The sequence below is a fragment of the Chaetodon trifascialis genome, chromosome 14 (genome assembly GCF_039877785.1).
Source record: "Chaetodon trifascialis isolate fChaTrf1 chromosome 14, fChaTrf1.hap1, whole genome shotgun sequence".
NCBI lineage: Eukaryota > Metazoa > Chordata > Actinopteri > Chaetodontiformes > Chaetodontidae > Chaetodon > Chaetodon trifascialis.
Window position 1 is genome coordinate 3890464 of NC_092069.1, and position 16046 is coordinate 3906509.

At 42.0% G+C, this 16046-nt stretch overlaps 1 protein-coding gene and 1 non-coding gene across 2 annotated transcripts; both read right to left on the minus strand.

Moving 5' to 3' along the window:
* Positions 1-8305: 8305 nt before the first annotated feature.
* trnat-ugu (transfer RNA threonine (anticodon UGU)) lies at positions 8306-8378 on the minus strand. Its single transcript has one exon. It is a non-coding gene; the product is annotated as a tRNA-Thr (tRNA).
* A 146-nt stretch (positions 8379-8524) lies between these two features.
* On the minus strand, positions 8525-15921 carry hhipl1 (HHIP-like 1). Its single transcript, XM_070979858.1, has 9 exons — positions 15123-15921; positions 13498-14144; positions 13247-13390; positions 12690-13018; positions 11708-11834; positions 11012-11157; positions 10820-10901; positions 10179-10261; positions 8525-10075 (listed from the first exon to the last, which is right to left on the minus strand). Exons 1-9 carry the CDS (start codon positions 15414-15416, stop codon positions 9507-9509), a joined length of 2421 nt encoding a protein of 806 aa, XP_070835959.1. The 5' UTR covers positions 15417-15921; the 3' UTR covers positions 8525-9506.
* Positions 15922-16046: the final 125 nt, after the last annotated feature.

Below are 16046 nucleotides of genomic sequence, written 5' to 3' on the forward strand. Positions count from 1 at the left end.
CCAAAAAAGTTAAGGTACCATACTGCCCCTAGACTTGAGAATCTTGACTAATGCAGCAACACAAACCCTAACTGCATATCTGTAATATCTGCTGCTGTGGAATTGTGACATTTTAGCTGGAGAACATGGATAAGCAATGAACAGTGTTTAAGGTAATACACACATGCACAGATGATACAAATCAAAGGAAATAGGAAAGTCCTTTGGTCCTTTGGAGTACATTATCAAAAACATTTTATGACTCTGTGGTGACATCTGCAGTTGTCTACGCAGTGGTCTGCTGGGGCTGTGGGAGCTCTGAGGGGGACAGAAAAAAGACTAAACAAACTGGTCAGGAGAGCTGGCTCTGTCCTGGGCTGTCCTCTGGACACCATCGAGGAGGTGGGTGAGAGGAGGATGTTAGCTAAGCTGACATCAATCATTGACAACCCATCCCAACCCATGCATGAGACATGGGGGCCGAAAGCAGCACCATCAGCAGCAGACTGCTGCATCCACCCTGTAAAATGAACGCTGCCGCAGGTCCTTCATCCCAACTGCAATCAGACTGTTCAACTCTAGTATGGTTTAATATTATTTAACATTATTTAATATTAATTATCTTCCTGCTGCCTGTGACCCTTTAATTTCCCCAATGGGAGATTAACAAAGTGTTATCTTATCATATCTTATCTTTTCTTGTCTTATCTTATTCCATCTTAAACAATCTGCAGTCAGTGACAATAAATATTTACATGAAAACTGAAGGTGATTCAAATCAGGAAAGTTCACAGTTTACACCTCTAGATTAGTTTATCTGCTACAGTAGAATGTCAGTGACCCATTGGCAAGGCTACCCAGAGGCTTCTAGTTTACATACTTTTCCATAAAAATGCACATTAGATGCTGTCTCAAACAAAAAATGAGGAGAATTCAAATTTCACGTTAACTCTAACTAATGACGTACATGTATGCTGTTGTCTTAACAAACAGTAATACAAGAGGTTTGTCTATATAACATGGTGTAAAAGTAACACGCTTTGATTCAGCCAACATCTGATCAATAAAGAAATGAATAAACTATCAGCTGATTTTCAGGCTGTTAGGAACATAATCCCTTCCAGTATTAAGGAATGAGATCTCGGCCCAGTCACCAGGTTACAAGTTCAAGCTCATTCCCAGCTGTGGAAATTTGTTTCAGATGATTGCTGGGAAGCAAATCCTGTCCTCGCATTAGCAAATGAGAGAGAGAAAGGATAAGAGGGACAGAGAAATATAGCAAAAGAGAGGCCAGGATGGTGATGTCATAGGCCAACCCCTCACCCTCCACTCCCTGCTAATCGGCTCCAGCATATAGAATCTCAGGTGTTTGGATGTGTGTGTATGTGTGCGTGTGTGTGAGGGGGGGGTACATTACATTTCAGGAAGCCTCGCTGAAGGGAGGAGGACTTTTAATAGGCTTAAGAGTTTCTTAAGCTGAGGAGAAAACAGTGGGAAGAGGAAGGAAAAATATTCACCTCATGCTGAATGACAGTGAGTTAATGAGAGGCTGATCATGCAGGGAAAATGTTTGTGGCCGATCTCATTAGAGATGCACGCACACCACACGCAATAACACTATAACAGCAGAAATGAAAGTGATGATAACACTAAGATATTTGGCAACTGCAAAATGCAGCAGTACAGCAGTGATGCCTTGGGTTCCATCAGCAGAGGGATCACAGAAACAATGACAGCACTGGCTGGCTTTTGTGTGTTGTTGGTGTAATCGATGGTTGTGTTTATGATAGAGTGATGTCAATTAACGCAGCTACTAAGCTAAGCTAGGGGCTCCCTGAGAGGACTCTTAATGTTTGTGAATATGACCCCAGAAGTTTAGTTGAAAGATAAATGTGTTATTAAGAGCTGACTTTACAGAAATGTTTGGTTGAACAAGATGCACTCAAAAGAGATGCCTTAAATGCATTCAAACACACAGGAGCAGCCAGCCACTTAGCATTGAATTTTACCAATGCTTGGATTGACATCAGGGCTAAGCACAATCACTCAATATTCAAGAATGTCTGTGCACAGCATCTGTTCAGATGAACCTCTTGAGAACCAAGGAAACAAAGTATCTTTCAATTATTATTATTATTATTATTATTTTGTGATTTCCTGCCTCTTTGGAGCTAAAACAACTCACAATTTAGAATTTTCTAAAAATATTTTTATTTAGATAGACAACAACGATTTTACCATAAGACAACAAAATCATAATAGGCTGATAAGAAAACAAGAATGTCAATCCATTTTTTAAATGAAACTGAACATTTGGCCTGTATCTTTTGTTGAACTGCTGAACAAAGCTGATGTTATAAAACATTGATAACATTGCTATTATTTTTCCTAACAAAAGGTTTAACTGAACTCTGACTCCAATTTTATGATTCCTGACATGTTCATAAACAAGAAAATATATGATTATCATAGTTAAAAAAAACAAAACAAAACAAAACAAAACAATATCTTAACAATATTTGACTTACTTTACTTTTCCTGGCATTTGTGTTTTGATGCAGTCTCCATTTTGTCTCAGCATGAAAAACAAAGTTCCCCTCATCCCACCCAAACACAGAGATATCATTGGAAAGGCCAGGATGTGCTCTACAGAGCACACCAGGACTTTAGATAAAGATATAGACCAAAACCAAATGTCCACTACAGAGGACATGAATGAATAGGCTGGGTCTCAGGAGGTTAATGTAAATAATGCAACATAACTTTCAGGTTGCATATGAAAATACTCTTTAACACTGTTAGGATATGAATTTATACTCAGTAATATTTCATTTTTCTATGTCTGGTTGTTCCGTGGTTTAGTTCGACCTGTTTCATGGGAGAGGTTCTGGGTCATCCTGCAGGTCAGTGAAACGTTTGCAGAGTATTGTCTGCACTGCACAGCACACATATTGTAATTTTGACTATATCAACATGTTTTGTACTTGTACTGTGAATTAAGTGTAAAAATACACTATGATAGAGTTGCTGCTGTCAACATCCAGTGTGGGAACTTCTCCCAGAATTCACATGACCTTACACTCCTGAGTTTGTACCACCTTATCGGCCAGGTGAAGCTGGTTCTGATCTTGTTTCCTTGATCATAGTTCTTGTCCTCTTCCAAGGCAATCTGTGGTAAGTCTGCTACTTAGACAAATGCTAACCAAATCTTTCTAAGGGCCGCTCTTGAAGAGCGGGAGTTGAGCTCCCTTTAAACTCAGATAACTTGTATTTACCCTTCATTGTGTCCCCCCTGCTGAGAACTAAAGGCCCCAGCTGGACCTTGTCCACTGAAGGTTAACTTGTTAGTCTAGAGGACTATTTGCTTCATAAAACCTTGTTTTCCCAGGAGGTTATCAGTGAGGCCACACGTTCTCTCAGTCTGTCTGCTCACAGACTCTGGCTCACCTGGCTGTGAAGAGACAGCAGCCACTCACACAAAATGACACTGCAGGAGTCTTTCTTCTACTTCTTTGCTCTGTCTTTTGTCTTGGAGCTATGAACCAAAGCAGCCGAAATGTTGGCCACTTTGTCTGAGAGACAAGCGTACACACACACACACACACACACACACACACACACACACACACACACACACACACACACACACACACACACACACACACACACACACACACACACGCACGCATGCACGATGTGCTGTTTATCCTCATTATCTTTGCTTTGAGTTCCTGTGTTTGTCCAGCTTTTACAGCGGTCAAGGGTCAGTGGAGTACCACATGCCTGGATGGAGAAAGAGACGAGGCTTTGCAGTGCTGATCAGTTCGTGGTTTTCCTGGAAAATGTGAACTGAAAGTAAGGCTGAGGCATAGAAAGAGAACGGGAAACAAACATTTGCCATCTGAGGTCTATTACGGTGTCATAGGGGGGACAGACAGGGAGATGTGTTGGTTTGTGCAGAAACAGGTCAGGAGTTGGCTGAACGTGCAGTCATTGCCTCTGTTGATTGAGCTCACCAAGGCTCGTAAAAGGGAGCTGATCAAAGACGACCGAAGAATGAAACTACCAGCACAGTTCTGTTCAGGGCTTTCATCTTTAGTTTGTTACTTGCATGACAGCATGTACTACTGGACCGCCAAAATAAACGCATGGAGTGAATATGAGGGTAAAAACTTGGACTGACAGTTACACACTGTTGATCATGGCACTGGAAAACCAATGGAGAGGGGCAATGTGAGGAAAAGAGGGTCATTTCATGATGCTTGAGCATTATGTGGCTTCCCTTTGCACTTGGAGGCCTTCACACAGGAAACTTTGACTCTGATTTTAGGATAGCCCTTCTGAAGGAGGAGATCATATTTGAAGAGTTGCCAAAGTGGCACTGAAGATATCAAATTGTAGACATTAGACATTAGACCGATATCTATATTGATATAGAAAGGAAGACGAGATGCAGGAGAAGAAAGTGACTTCCAAATAGAGCCTCCATCTCTGCTCAGTGACAATGGTGTCTCCACCCATTAATAGATGGCTTCTGTCTATATAGAGACTTGTGAATGGAAAAGACATGGTGAAAATGTGCAGTTGTGAGACCAAAGGTAAACTAATACAGCATTAGAGGTCGAGGGCGGTTATCATAAACTCCATCTGATGGGCTGCTCTGGCTGGATTCTGCCTGTGCCTCGGCTCTGTGGCTCTCCCTGGGAGGAATACAATTTACTACTCAGTCATTCATTTATTTTTTTCATACCCAATTATCATTTTTGGTTGTAAATAATTATTAAATGTGTTATCGACATGTGCAATCTGATTAATTAAATGGTCACTACATTTTCTTATATTGGAGTGCATTTATTTTGAAATGTTGCTAAAACTGAATGTAGTAATAAATGCTAATAATTCTACATTTGCAGCAGTATAAAGCAGCAATGTGCAGCACCATGGCATCATAATACACATTAAAGCATCATTTTTTAGGGTCTGGTCTGTATTCTTCAAATCCCTTGTGCAGAGTCAAACCAATAATCTACTAAGAAGTAATGCAATGGTAAATGGGCCGCAGTTATACAGCACTTGTCTACTGATACTCAAAGCGCTTTACAACACGTCAACATTCACCCTGTCACACACACATTCATACACTGATGGCAGAGGCTGCCATGCAAGGTGCTAACCTGCTCATCAGGAGTGATTCAGTGCTTTCTATCCAAAGCACCCAACATGGTTCTACAGCACAGCCATTGGCAGCAGTTTGGGGTTCATTATCTTCTCCAAGGGCTCTTTCAACATATAGACTGGAGGGAATGGGTATAGAGAACCACCAGCCATCTGACTGGTCCACAACCTGCTCTACTTCACGACCTACAACTGCCCCACAAGAGAGTGAATACTGAATTCATTAGAGCACTCCAAATGAATGATCATGTTGCTCATGTGGAAGTGTTTGCTAACATGATAGTCACATCAATGAGATGAACATGCATAGTAATAGTAATGCACCCTGTCATGCAGTCGTACATGATATAGTTTTTACTACATTCATACACTGTATGTCATGCATGGCGTCAATGACATCTATAGGGCAGTTAATTACTACTACTATTATAATACTGTATGTAATCTGTATGAAAGATGGCATTATCAGGCAATGGAAAACACACACACTGTATGTTCATACAAAGTACAGAGTATACACACCACACATTTAGCCACATAGCATTCTTGTCAATTATTTCCATACAGGAAGCTATTTAAGAACAACAAATGTTCCAGTATGTTCTGTAACGAGCATATGCTGTGCTGAAACACACTCCCTCTCTCTCTCTCCCTCTCTCTCTCTCTCTCTCTCTCTCTCTCTCTCTCTCTCTCTCTCTCTCTCTCTCTCTCACACACACACACACACGTTAGGTTTTCATCACTTCTGGGAACATTACATAGACTTACATTGATTTCACACATGCCTGCACATGTGCACACACACACACGCACACACACAAACATTCTAAAGGCTCGACTGAAAATCATCCCTGACAGGAGGAGGTGAAAATTAACTGCATTCCCTGTGAAGCTGGAAAGCCACTCCAGTCGAGTCGGTGGGGTGGGGTGAAAACTAATATTTGGGAGGAGAGGGAAGGACAAGATATGCAGGAGGTTTGGACGCCCGGATGGAGATCCCCCACAGAGTGGACTTCACATTACTGAGAGCAGCATCTGTGCTCATTTGTCTTACTTTTCAAAAGACCTAAACTTAATAATCTATGTGGAATGTAGAAGAGACCTAAAGAATCCGACAAATTCAATTAATTTGTCTTTAAATTTAAAATGTGGTGTAAAGTCAGCTGAGGCAGGCACGTTGGAAGAATGGTGGAAATTAGTTTTGTTCTAGTCATCATTTAATGCTGAAAAGTGTATAGATTTCAATCATAAGTAACCAAATAAGCAAACAAAACAAAACAAAGAAAAGCCAGACGAGGCCGTCATCTGCTCCCGAGCTCCTGACTGATATCAGGAGTGAATCAGGATCATGTTCTGCTGACAGGAGGCCCTCAGACACAGCAGCGAGCGGTGGTGCTGAGCTTCTAAACCACAAGCCACAGACCCTCACTTGATTTATTACATGTTGTGAAGTGAAAACCTCTTAAATCCACTTTTGGTGATCTTTGTGTTTTGACATCAATTAAAGGATTAGAGGGTCTTCAGTGGGTTGAAAGAATCTTAAAGCCTTTCAAACAGTACAGGCTGAAGTGAGCAATGCTCGGCAGACCTGCTGAAAACAAGGCTGTTTTTCTTAGCTCCCGGAGAGCTGACATTCTGCAGATACCAGGGTTGCACTTGAAAGTAACAATGGCCACAAGTGCGTTTCAGAACGGGCTGACAGATTCATGCTAAGCATACAATGAATTCAATTTCATTAAGCTTTCATGTCCTTTTCCCTTTTGTGAGGAACAGTGGGCCATCTGGGTGACAGACTGACACAGAGATTACACTTGAATTATTAATCAAAAAATCTCTCGAAGCATCTGTTACCTTTTTTGTCCTCTGGCTGGAGTGAAGGCAAACACACATGTAATTGTCCTGCATTCAGTCAACTGAACTACCCACATGACAAAGTGGGCTGAAGCAGAGATGTATCTTAGGATGAAACAACACTGCCACCTGGTGGTGTAAAGCACGGAAGGTACCTAAAACAGATATAAGGGCGCGCTTCTCCCATTTTATGTCTGCTTTATTTGGTTTGTCTTTAATTGCAGAAATTTGGTAATAATGCATGTTAACGGTATACTTGTTTAGTGTTTCGGGTTCTGATCTGTATCAAGAATCTGCTTTGACTCAAAGGCAATAATCTCTTTGCATCTTACAGCTTCTTGTTAAGAAAGAATGCATTCTGTGAGTGCCATCAACCAAGGTCATTTTTTAAGTGCTGGCCATGTCCTTCATGTGATAAATTGGGATAATAACGTAAAACCATAGAGTTAAGTCCATCGTAGTTAAAATATGTATGTCGTATATGCCTTGGACTCATTACTTACTTCTGATGGTATTAATTGTGTTGGTTTTGTTGGAAGCATGATGTCACCAGTCACCTGGACTCTTGCATCTTTGTTGTCTTTACTGTGTTAACCTTGTGTGTCTTTCATTCCATTTTGCAATGTCAAAGGAACCAAGCTAAATTCCCATCGTGACAAACAGGAAATGTACACAGTTCATCATTTTAAAACTAGACAAGCAACTAAAGCAGTTTAATTATGACTTTTAGTTTAACTCCAAAATGTGTGTGCCACAAAGACTGATGAGATTCAGGGCTTCTATCAGACTGGATGCTGAGAACCAGAGTGGAAAGTGGAGCCAAGGGCCACACATTGGCAGGCTGTAGGGTGGTCAATCCTGGCACGAGGTCCTGAGATCTACCATTCAGCATATCAATGACCTTCAAAACACAGAGGAAAGATCCCTCAACCAAGTGCTGACTGGTTAGAATAAAAGAGCAGTCATTTAGACTTTAGTATTTACTCCACATCAGGCAGTCATGGATATTTGGGCCTGTCTTACTTTATGTTTTGGTTATATATTGAAACTTCACTCATCGTGCAATATTTAAACAATGTAAAGAAAAATAAACCCCATATTACTTCTATTAGCGTTTAGCATTGGACGTAATGCAATTCAGCTGACGACCACACGGTGCCAATATGGAGCTGCTTTTGTTTGTCTGAACTTACGTTAAATGTGGATTTTGTGTGCTGCTCTTTAGCATTAGCAGCTTCACAGCGAATACCATTATCCTCCTGTTCTAATAAGTATGTGGTAAGGAGGAAAAGAGACACTGAGGCCCCAGCGAGGATCGAACTCGCGACCCCTGGTTTACAAGACCAGTGCTCTAACCACTGAGCTATGGAGCCGGCGACTCGATGACATCGACCTTTTATAACATCTTTATGTGCATCCTATCTGTGCTCGTTTGCGTTTGTTCCATGAAAAATGTCTAAAAATAAAAATAAAAAATAAAAATAACTCAGCAATAACACAGCGGTCGACATGACTGGAACACTGCGAATATGCGCTGTATTGTATTATATTGTGCGACAACAATGTTACAAAACGTGACAGTAACGTTACTGGAAAAAGTTGCGTCACTGAGCTTCGGTGAGCTAATGTTAAGTGAAATGGTGCAGGCTGTCATGCCGAAACTTACTTAGACTTACCTAACATGAGAACAACTCAAGCTCAAGCCTCTCCAACACACCACTGGGTTAAATTTCGGCAACACAATACTGTATATAATTTGATATGCGACAATATATGTAGCATTTACAATCTGTTACCTTGTCTTCTTTTCAATACATGGGGCACACCTTTCAAAAGAACAGTGCTCTCAAATGTACCTTACCTGTGACTACGGGGGAAACCCAGTTTACCATTGACAACGGGATCCATTCATTTAGGGGGATTGAACATTCAACACCTTAGGAAATGTGACATTCAGACACTTAAATTTGACAAATCACTGAGAAGGAAAGACTGAATGCAATAGTGCCAAATGAAACATTCAAGTGTGTAATGAAACACTGAGAACAAACTCATGGATAAACATTTACCTTTGAGAAAAAAAGTCCCACAACTGAAAAGCAGGAGACATTACTGAACCCTGGATATGGTTACAGTGTTCGATATCATCAATGCATTCCAGCTGTTAGATTATCTCATAAATAACCTCTGGAATGTTGGATTGTCTTTGCTGGTGCTCTCTCAATTTGTTCATGTGGTTGCACTGTATTCTACAGATTTCTCTCTTTCATTTTTATTGTAATGGACTGACGAGATACAGCAATTTTAGATCACATTTATGCTATTAACATAACTCCATTGTAGCTGCTGGAGGACATATCATGGCACCAAGTTATGTGTGCTCGCTTGTGGGAATGACAGACTTAACCAAGAGTATACTGAAAAGACAATTTTTAACATTGTTAAATTTAGCATGGATTTAGTTCATGATAATTAGCTCTGACTTCACAGCAGTCAAACATTTAGACTTCTACAACGTAGTCCGAGTTGCCACAGATCACCCCGGCGTCTTCGTAATGGGCACAGTTATGTGTTCCCACACCAGCGTGTTTGCAGTCCAGCAGGCTGGCCTCGGTCCCTTCACACTGAACATCATCCAGAAGTATTCGCAGATCCTTCCCTTCCCCGAACTCTGAGTTCTTGGCTGCCTTCAGAGCGTACCGGAAGCCTAGCTGCTGGCAAACCACTGCAGCATTCTTGGTGGTCCACAGGTCGTCACACACGGTGCCCCACTCTCCATTAACATAGATCTCTACCCGTCCATGGTCGCTGCGGCCTTGTTCATCCCCAACCAGCCTCACTGCTCCATTCTGGAGCTCGGGCACACTCTGTGCTCTGGATTTGCCCTTTCTGCGTCGGCCTTTGCGCCTTGAATGTCTGGGTGGTTTGGTGGTCGTTGTGGTTGGCAAAGGGGTGATCAGGTCTGGTCCTACTTCACCTAGTCGTTCAATGAGCTCTTGAAGCCAGTCGTAGGACTCTGTGGGTTGTGGCTGAGGGTTGGTTTTGCTTGGTGGCTCCAAGGTGAGTAATGCTAACGGTAGAATGGTGACAAAACATGAGACCAAATATGAATATAAACAAATGACTGTTACACATTTAATGAGTCTTGTGAGGTGATTTGGAAGTGGACTCACTTTCCTGGGGAACAAACTTTATCAGGTTACTTTTCACTCTGACAGGAAGAGGATCATAGTGACAGTGTCTTGGTGGAGCACGTCTGAAAACAGCAATAAACAAAACAGAATGAAATATTGTTGCATAAAAGAGAAGACAGAGTACAAGCACGTGGACACAAAAACTTTCAGTCTTTTGAAATGTATTTAGCTTCTAGCTTGAGTCACAGTAGTGGTGAGAAACAGTTCAATGGCTGGGAAACAAATTAGGTGACACAACTATCTACTTCTTAGAAAGCCAAGAGCGGTCTGAAGCAATGTCAGAGAAGGGAGATTTAGGATGGCAGGCCTTTCACACTACTGCCAACACTGCTTCATTTCCCTACTTCACTAAAACAGACACAGGCAGTATAACCTCCACATTCAGCTGAGAAAACACAGACCTAAGCTCACATCCAAGCCAAGTATGATCATGATACTGCACATCCCCCTGGCTCACAGAGAAGAATGACATGTCTGTGTTTTTCTTTTATTATAAACAGATGTGTCTTCCAAGAAACAGAAATAGAACAGTGCATACTCTCTGCACAGTGAGCAGTAAGTTTCCTTTGTGTAATGGAGGTGAAGTAAGAAAGAAGCAAACTAATGATTAAATTACTCACCTTGAGGAATCCACCACTTTATAAACAACTCCTGAAGGTGAAGTCGCGCTCGGTATTCCAGTCGACATGAAGTACAGCTCGCCTGATAGAAAGAAAAACAAAACATTACATCAAGAGGACATAAAACATACACAACAGAAACACATTTCAAATGACAGCTGAGTCTGTGTTGTACTTGTGTTCATGCATTACCAGCCTCATCCTCTGCAAAGGAGATGATGTACTGGTGGTAGTTGTTGATGAGTCCAGGAAAGGCACAAGTCAGGCCCATCCCCATACAGATCTCATTGTATTTCCATTGTCTTGTGCTTTTGTCCTCCTGCAGACTCATCAAACGCCTGGAAAAGAATCAAATCATTGTTGTGTTATGTTATGTCAGAGCCTTGTGTGAACTTTTACACAGTACCAAACAGTAATGTCTATTTCTACATTGGTTTAAGCTTTCCTACATTTACAAAAGTACTTTTATAAAGCCTTAGACAGCATGCATGAAGTTGTTGTACTTAACGCCAATACTTGCGTGTTATTACATAAAACAATGTCAAAATGTGAGTAAAATAACAAACACACATAAGATATATTCTGTTTAAGTGAAGCTCCAAATTGGTGGAGAACATGGAAGGACCTGTAAAAAAACAAAAAAGTGATTTCTGTCTGATAAGGAACTTCCCCAGAAGTTCACCATTAAAGTGTTACTTTAGTTGCGTGTCCAAACTGGTTTGCAGACTTCATGTCACATCTGAAATCATCAAATGCAGGTATTGCAGGCAGCCTCCAGCAGGTATCTTCAGGTCTGACATCACACTGTTGCCATTCCTCAAAACATGAGCTCCAGAGGTAGGTGTTATATTTTGCAAAGAAATTTGCTATTACCAGATTAAACCTTACCCACTCATGAAATCTCCAAATAGGTACATGCCATTCAGGTTGGGGTATTCACAGCCTCGATACACATAGCCACCCGTCACTGACTTGCCCATCTCATGAGGGTATGCATAAATAGGGAGGACATCATCTGTGAAGAAATCCATAAGAAACTGTTGGTATTAATGAGTTTCTCCTTCAGCTCTTGGGAGTCATTTCTTTACCTTTAAACCACTTATTTACATGCTTTTATGAGTGATAATAGATTTAGAAGCTCAATACAAATATATTTTTCAAATATAAGTGATTTTTTTAAAGTCCGTGTGATTATGACTATTGATCATACTATGCACAAATGAAATCTGAATCATATTTATGTATATGTAATACATATATATATATATATATATATATATATATATATATATATATATACAGTATTAATTTCTAGATTGCTGGAAACTAGCGTAGCAATCATACTTAAGTGTCACGATCACAGTGATATTCTGTAGAGATAAATATCTGTATGTATCTGTATCTGTATCTGTATCTGTATCTGTATCTGTCTGTATATCTGACAGTGCACATGGAACTAACTAACAAGGTACATTTGAAGTGGCTGGTGATACAATTTTATGAAGACTGTGAACAGTGTAAAGCTTGAACAGAATTGCAGTTTGGCAAGTAAATAAGTCAGTAGGCTATGGTCACTGATTATTTGTCTACTGTCTGACAACAGGATGTTCCGCATTCTGCTTACAAGAAGATGTAAGTTCCCTGTGGTAGATATAGTTGGATTAGATATAACTCAGAGTTCATGTCCTTTACTATGAGACAGCAGCAAAAATGTTGGCCATCATTTCTACAAGAGCCTGCAGAGCCAGCAAAACACTACAGAGGTTAATTAAACGTGGCCATTCATCACACAAACACAATTGGAGCCAACTGCTGTCTGCAGTTGACGGAGGACACCCATGTATGACTTAAATCACCACAGCATGCCTACCGAGCGAACTGTTGGCACACAGCTTCTTATCGTAGCAGGAGAACCCCTCTTTGGCTCTCCAGCCGTAGTTCCGGCCCTTCTCGATGATGTCGATCTCTTCGAACTTGTTCTGGCCCACATCCCCACAGAAGATGCGTCCTTTGCCCTCTTTAGTCCAAGGGTCGCCCCGGTCCACAGAACACCTCCACATATTGCGGACACCATAAGCATAAATCTCAGGTCGTGCCCCTCGCTCATGTATGAAGGGGTTGTCTGGAGGAATTCTGTACAACGGGCCTCTCTCATTGTCGTCCACATCAATGCGGAGAACTTTTCCCAATAGAGCTGACCTGAAGTAGATGGGCAATATAGAAAAAGGCATGTTTTACTGTCTCTGAAATGCACAGAAACATGGAACTACATTTCATCACATACAACTAACTTCATGTATTAAAACTTAAAACGAATCTAACAGTAGCCCTATATGAGGTTGTTTGCTACATTCAAGTTCGGTATGTCCTTTGTTACTTTATTTGACAGTGTGTAGTTTCAGAAATCTTTAGTGGATATCTTGTTACTTGTTCTGGGCATTCCCATATTTCCCAAATGGATCTCCTGCCATTCCACCATCTCCTGTGAAAATGTACAAGTAGCCATCATCTGCAAACAGAAGTTGACCTCCATTGTGGTTTGATGCTGGTTCATCGATCTCCAGAATAACCCTGAAAGGAAAGTGGACATGACACATAAGATTAGAAAAGTAGAATTTCTCTGCATCAAAACCCTTTGCCGTTTGCAAACCTTTATGTACAGCCCATGTACATCCTACCGTTCAGAGGCATGATCCACCACGTTCATGTCATTGGCTGACACATGGAACTCACTGATCCTGATCCTCTCATCAAAACCCACCTCCACTGAGTAATATACATAAAGCTTCCTGTTGTATTTGTGTTTCGGGTGAAAGGTGAGTCCCAGAAAGCCTCTCTCGTCACCTTCCCATGATGATGTTAACACTGCCTTGGTAATGTTCAAAAATGGTCTCTCCAGTCTGGATCGGTCAGGAAGATACGTCCACACCAAGCCCACCTGTTCTGCCACAAAGAACCGATGTGTGCCGTCGTTGGCGTGTACCATGGCTAACGGGTTCCGTAGCCCGTTTGCAACTTCTTCCAGGCACAGCTGCAGACAGCCGTCCAAGTCTGACTGAACTCTGCCCAGGTTCTTTGTGAGTTTCTGGTTGCTGAGGAGATGTGGATAGCAGTAGTCTATGTCCTCTAACTCCAAGTACTGGCACAGACGTGTCTGGTCGTCTTTGACTTTGGCTACATGTGGGTCGTCAGACAAGAAAGGGATGGTGGAACTACACTTCTTCCAAAACTGGGAGCAGTAGTCTGGGCAGAGGCCAGGGATGGTCCTGACTGGGGTGCTCGCGTCCTCAGCATCAAAGAGGTGAGCTGCGTAGGGAGAGCATTCCTGGACAGGTGAAGAAGAGCAGTGAGGAGGGGAGGAGAGACAACAGAGAGGAAGACTGAGAGCAATGCAGTACGTAGTCATTCCTTTAAACCTGCATTGACTGATTTTGGGCCAGTTGCTGGTAGCATAAACAAGCTGGTCAACACAGCTGACACTATGTCAACGCTGACATAACTTTTACATTCATATTGTGAACTTGGCAGCAAACAATTAAATATTTACACATCCAGCAAATACAGAGCAACATTTCCATTTATTTGAAGTCACGTGTCTGTCCACCTGATGTGGAGTCCAATAGGCCAATGAAATTGATTTTAGCTCTGTTTTGGACTCAGCCGACTCCTTTTTTGCTTCCATCATCTTCACAAACTAACACCATGATCACCAGCTAATCACTCCAGGGGTGATGATAGCAGTGAGGCAAAACAGGAGGCTGAAAGACACTGAAATGAGCTGAACTGCAGAGTCAGGTGATAAATATTTGTGGGTTCATCATCAAGATCAAATCCTTTCCCATTAGTAAATATCATTTGAGCAGTTATTAGAATATTGATTACATCAGTTTAACGAGGGGATATTTTAGTAGGCTCATAATAAAGGATTTACTTGTTTAGCTAATTCATTGGCTTTTTCCTTGAGTACCAAGTGAACACAACAAGCAGTGTAGAGAGGGGGGCGCCCATGGTGAGCTGGTTCTGAGATCAATACACACAGAGTGGGTAATATTTGGTAAGGTGAAATGAACTTTGCCTTAGTTCAGCTCATCAGTGTACTCCATGAAAAGAGGAGCCCTTAATATTTTCTCATGTTGCTATCAGATCACATTCAACTGAAGTGCTTTAGTATTCAAACAGTGTTCTTACACATGACAGATCGCTTCTTCTGCTTAAGCTTCAGGGTTTTGCTGTTTGGTCAGGCTACTTGCGCACGACGGGACGTTTGGACTAAGCCAAGCGACCTTTGTCCATGTATGCCTACCTGGCAGAGTAACTCCAGGACGAACCCAGCACAGCTGGCATATCCATAATAATCAAAATTATCCATAATCTGGTAGTACTTTGTCATCAGCTCCTGGTCTTTCTCATAATCACAGCAGCCAAACTCCTTGTACATTACGCAAAATTCCAGTTCCCTGAGCGGTCTGAAGGGCGGCTTGAAGTCCAGGCACTGCGGGTGTAACGTTACAGGTGCGACGCGTAACGCCAAAATATACAAGATGCCAATCGGCGAGAGCCACAGCCGACCCGGTACTTTGCCATAACAGCGCTGCATTATGGCGAGCGTTGGAGATCATGGAGGAGAAAGTTGTGCAGGAGAGGGTGCAGAAGCGGCTTCCTGTCTGAACTTTGCTCTGACTCCAGTCATCCGCCCTCTGTCACCCTCTGACGCGCTGACCCGCTGTGTCGACCCGGGCTGTGTGTCGTCAGGCTGGCCGTTGGCAGCGGCCCGCAGCCTGAAACCATCTGCTGTCCCGATGCATCTGCACACAAAATGGTAGGAAGCCAACGGCAGAGTGTGTGAAGCGGCTACACAGCACAGAGTCCTCTGCTGCTGTCTGTGCGATCAGCTGCTGCTGATGACAGGAACATCATCTGCAGTCACACCATTCCAGCAGTCGAAACATCGAAATCTGTTACAGCTAATGCCTCCACCATTAACAACTCCTTCAGATTCTCAGCAGACCAGCACTGCATGAAATGTATTTGTCACCGTTTCAATCAGTCCAGCTCTCTGAATTAGAGCACGCAGTGCATTGTGGGTGTGGTGGTTATTCTGTGTAGTTTCCTGTGTTCAGACCTTTTCTATTACATTATTGTTGAATAATCATGCATGTCAACCCCTGCTGCCCAGTAGATGGCGACCTTACCCAGACTTAATGGTTTGCCTGCTGGAGAGAGAAAG

Excerpts from the sequence above, each read along its gene's own strand:
- hhipl1 (XM_070979858.1), bottom strand. The coding sequence starts at position 15,416 with ATGCAGCGCTGTTATGGCAAAGTACCGGGTCGGCTGTGGCTCTCGCCG. Across the intron at positions 11,835-12,689 it reads GTGTGCCAACAGTTCGCTCG|ATGATGTCCTCCCTATTTAT; the intron begins GTAGGCATGCTG and ends ATTTCTTCACAG. Across the intron at positions 10,076-10,178 it reads AAAGTTTGTTCCCCAGGAAA|CATTACTCACCTTGGAGCCA; the intron begins GTGAGTCCACTT and ends TTCTACCGTTAG.